The sequence below is a fragment of the Grammomys surdaster genome, unplaced genomic scaffold (genome assembly GCF_004785775.1).
Source record: "Grammomys surdaster isolate TR1022 unplaced genomic scaffold, NIH_TR_1.0 198, whole genome shotgun sequence".
NCBI lineage: Eukaryota > Metazoa > Chordata > Mammalia > Rodentia > Muridae > Grammomys > Grammomys surdaster.
The window spans coordinates 8048387-8052793 of record NW_021604643.1 but is presented as its reverse complement, the minus strand read 5'-3'; the positions used below and the strand labels follow the sequence as shown (position 1 = coordinate 8052793).

At 40.9% G+C, this 4407-nt stretch overlaps 1 protein-coding gene across 1 annotated transcript; it reads right to left on the bottom strand.

The window, feature by feature from the left end:
- Positions 1–2839: 2839 nt before the first annotated feature.
- LOC114623461 (olfactory receptor 4D11-like) lies at positions 2840–3775 on the bottom strand. The gene has a single exon (XM_028770133.1). It carries the CDS (start codon positions 3773–3775, stop codon positions 2840–2842), a length of 936 nt encoding a protein of 311 aa, XP_028625966.1.
- Between the last annotated feature and the right edge of the window lie 632 nt (positions 3776–4407).

Here is a 4407-nt window from a genome sequence, read left to right as displayed (position 1 = left end):
TCTCTCTCTCTCTCTCTCTCTCTCTCTCTCTCTCGTGTGTGTGTGTGTGTGTGTGTGTGTGTGTGTACCTATGGATGCTAGAGGTCTCAGGTCCCCCTGGATAACATGATCCAGGAAAGAAACTCAGGTCCTGTGCAGGTCCATTATGTGCTCTTTACCACTTGCTTATCTCTCCAGCTATGAGAATAAGGAGTCTTTGGAAGAAGGTGGGCACATTTGACTAAAGCAGAGTTAGTGTAGTGAGATAGTGGGGAAGCAGCACAAATCAGAGAAACCCATTAGCTCATTAGCACAAGAGTTTTCATTGAGTGTGTGGAAGACAGTGGAGAACATGGAGATTAATTTACAGCTATTTGTTTTTACTTCCAACTTTTGGTATCAAACTGAGGGTTTCATATGTGACGGATAACTGCTATATGGCTGAGCTACACTCCCATCCTAGTGTGTATTTTACAAGCCTAATTTAATTCTATTTCAGAGTAAGAATAAATCTATTACAGGATGTGGGGAAGGAGCCTAGTTACCCTCAGCACCTACCGGGAATCAAACTAGCTTCCGCCCCGTCCAGGGCTCTGCCTTCCCCCTCTTTCCTGGCGAGTGGATGCCCAGAGGGGAAGCTCAGATCAGGGACCCAGTTCTCAAATCCCAGCGGTTCATGTGGCGCCTGGGTACACAGGAGACAGAACCACAGCAATAGTCTCAGACTCTGTTGTTTCCCAGCCAGAAAAACACCGACTGAGGACGTCCATTGAAGACTGCGGTTTGCCTCTCCCCTCCAGGATCCATGCACTCCAGGGGCAATGCAGGATGAAGCCCAGTATTTCTGCATTCTTAATAATTTCTTAAGAAAGTCCTGTTGTAGTCAGCATTTATCAGATTCATTTGCTTTCCTCTCCACGTCTGTCAGTCACATTTCAGTGTACTGTTCTGTCTTTGTCCATGTGTAATCCCTTCTCAGTTCATTATAATTTTCACTTCTAGATGCTTTATTCTAATCATAAATCTGCTTTCTGCTTTCGGTTTCAGTTTTTACTCAGATTTGAAGAAGCTATAGATAAGCTTTCACATTATGTCCTATTTTTCTCTAACATAATTTCTTGCTAGTAAAGCTTGTCCTTATCCGACCTGAGCTTACGGCATGATTTCGTTTGAGTTCACACATAGTCTTTGGATATACTTTTGCGCATTCTAGGACTAGTCCCTGTCTTCCTATAGAAATATCAATGTGTTTGGGTTTCGTCTGCTCCACAAGGAAACAATGCAACATACACCATGCTTACAGAATTATTTTCTAACTCTTACGACTTATAACTTCCAATGCCTATCTATCTTTAATAAATTAAATATGGGATGTGTATTATCATTAGTTTTGATCCTATTATTAATTTTTAGGCTCATTCGAGTAGATCCTCTACTTCAGCCTTGCTAGATACAATGGTACAGAAGGAAGATGTAGGAAATAATTTTACTCTTCTGTATACGGTTACCCGGAGTTTAGTTTCTAGGGCTCTCTGTACTCACACTACACAGAGTGATTGGGAGTTGAAATGAAGATGCTTCTACAAATACTACTTGTCCCTGTTGTAATCACACTATTGTGTACACACACAGGTTATAACAAAGTTTTCTGAATTTTTGTGATACCCATAACCCTGAGAGGATGAGGCAGGGGACTTACTGTGAGTTTGAAGGCAGCTTGTGTTCTGAAGCAAGTTCCAGGTCTCCCTGTGCTACCAATGATACCCAGTGTCAAAAAACATAAACACTAATCCTGGAAATTGAAAAAGGTTAAGACTAACTTGAGTTTGGAATCAATTTTTACATGTCTTTGTTTCTCTCATCCTGGATTCAAGTGAGATTTACCATGAGTAAATGGGTCAGGTTCTATTTAGACATTAAAACTAGAAAGAGGGAATTAGGTATGTTAATTTTACAACTTTATTGTATTTTAATATATCACAGTAAGAGGAGCCACAAAGCAGTATACATAACAACAACAAAAATATTTATTTATTGCACTGGATATAAGTTTTTTTTTTTTTTTTTTTTTTTTTTTGTTTTTCGAGACAGGGTTTCTCTTTATAGCCCAGGCTGTCCTGGAACTCACTCTGTAGACCAAGCTGACCTCAAACTCAGAAATCCGCCTGCCTCTGCCTCCTAAGTGCTGGGATTAAAGGCATGCACCACCACTGCCCAGCTGGATATAAGTTTTTATTTTTTCAAACACTTAGATCAATTATGTACAAGGTGGATGTTAAGTGTAGGACAACTAGTTTCAGATTCTTGCTCTTTATGTATTTATATATTAAGGTTTTACAAAGGCAAACTGCAAGTCAAGTGTGCAATCACTTTTGACAGAGTCATAGAGAATGAGTAAACAGCAGGGTATCTTTAAAAACCATTTATAATAAGCATTTGTTGATTTAAAAAGGAAGGCAAAAATTACCAACAGTGTTCACTTCATAGAAGACACCCCAAGTCATAGAATAACTGCTAATAAATGGAGATATAGGTGCTAGAGACCTAGAATTTTGAGACAGCTGACTCTGATGACCCCTGTATGTCTCAAAATCAAAACCCCGTCCTGCAGACCATTGATGGGCAACTCTGGTGCTTCTATTATAGTTAATGTCTATTCTTTGCTTTCTGTTTGTCTCTCTTTAAAGGTTATATTCTTCTTGCTTAACTTTTTATTCATGTCCATGTTTACAAACAATTTTATGAGTCAGATCCTTCATATGCATACCATATTACTATAGTTGATTATACATAGCTGAGTCCCAACAAAAAAAAAAAAGACTCAATCATATGTTTCCCTTTCCCACAATCAGTAATGGAACTATTCTATCTCAGAAAGTATGAGTCTTTTCCTGAGTCTCTTCATGGCTGACTTCATCTCCTGGTTCCTGAGGGTGTAGATCATTGGGTTCAGGACAGGAGCAATTATATTTAGGGTGATTGAGACAGCTCTGTCCATGGGGAGGGCAGTGAAGGGCCTGGCATAGACATAGATGCAGGGTACAAAGTGCAGGGTGACCACAGTGATGTGGGAGGTGCAGGTGGAGACGGCTTTTCTCTTTCCCTCTCCTGAGTGTGATCTCAGCATTGTCAAGATGACTGTGTAGGACACAAGGAGAAGAACAAACCATAGCGTAGTGATCAGGCCATTGTTTGAGATCATCAGGAGCTCGAGAACAAAGGTGTCTGTGCAGGCAAGTTTGAGGACCTGTGGGACATCACAGTAAAAACTATCAACAACATTGGGTCCACAGAAAGGAAGTGGGAGCAAGAGAGAGATCTGCACGATGGAGTGGACAAAGCCACCCACCCAGGAGGCTGCGATGAGGGCTGTGCACCGCCCTGTACTCATGATGGTCACATAGTGCAGAGGCCTGAAGATGGCCATGTATCTATCAAATGCCATCACAGAGAGAGAAAAAATGTCTGCCCCACCAAGCAGATGGAAGAAAAAGATCTGAGTGAAGCAGCCATTGAAAGAGATGGTCTTTCTTCTTGAGAGAAGGTCCACTAAGACCTTTGGAACAGTAATGGAGGAGAAGCAAATGTCCAAGACAGAAAGGTTGCGAAGCAGGAAGTACATGGGAGTGTGGAGGCGGGACTCCCAGGTCACAGTGACCATGATGGTGACATTTACCAACACTGTTGTTATATAAACAATAGATAAAAAGAAAAATAAGAGTAAGCTCAGTTCTTGAGATTGGGTAAGGCCACAAAAAATAAATTCAGTCACCTTGGTGCGATTTCTCAGCTCCATTGAATGGTATTTCCTTCTCTGTCTACACCTTTGGAGGAAATGCTAGTATTATTGAAACAATAAAGTAAGATTTGCATCCCATAGAGATAGAACATGCACAGGTACATAACTACACCACGTTCTTCAGGAACTTGCTACTATCTAGGAAAAGCACTTGATCACTTGCTCAGCTCTGTTGTTAGCACAAATTGTGGTTTAGACTAGACCATTTGTTCTCATACTGTACTTAGTGGACACGTGTGAACTCTGCTACAATTTACCTCTAGAAACTCTAGAGAGCCTTATGATAGGGTACCCAGCTTTTGGGCTTCTTCCAGCTCTGAAAATCCAAATAGCCCAATTTCACTACATTTTGTTTCTACAATTTAAAAGCCTCTGAGGGGTTGGTGAGTTGGCTCATCATATAAAGGCAAATTCTGCCAAGTCTGAAGACCTGAGTTCATTTCTCAGAACTTACATGGTGGAAGGAGAGAACAAACTCCTACAAGTTGCCCTCTGACTCCCATACCTTGCCAGTGTCATGTATGTACTCTCCTATATGTGTGCTCTGTCTGTCTGTCTTACAGCCACTGGAATGAATTGCCACTCTCCAATAACATAATAGGGATCCACATGGATAGAGATTAATATTT

Excerpts from the sequence above, each read along its gene's own strand:
- LOC114623461 (XM_028770133.1), bottom strand. The coding sequence starts at position 3,775 with ATGGAGCTGAGAAATCGCACCAAGGTGACTGAATTTATTTTTTGTGGC.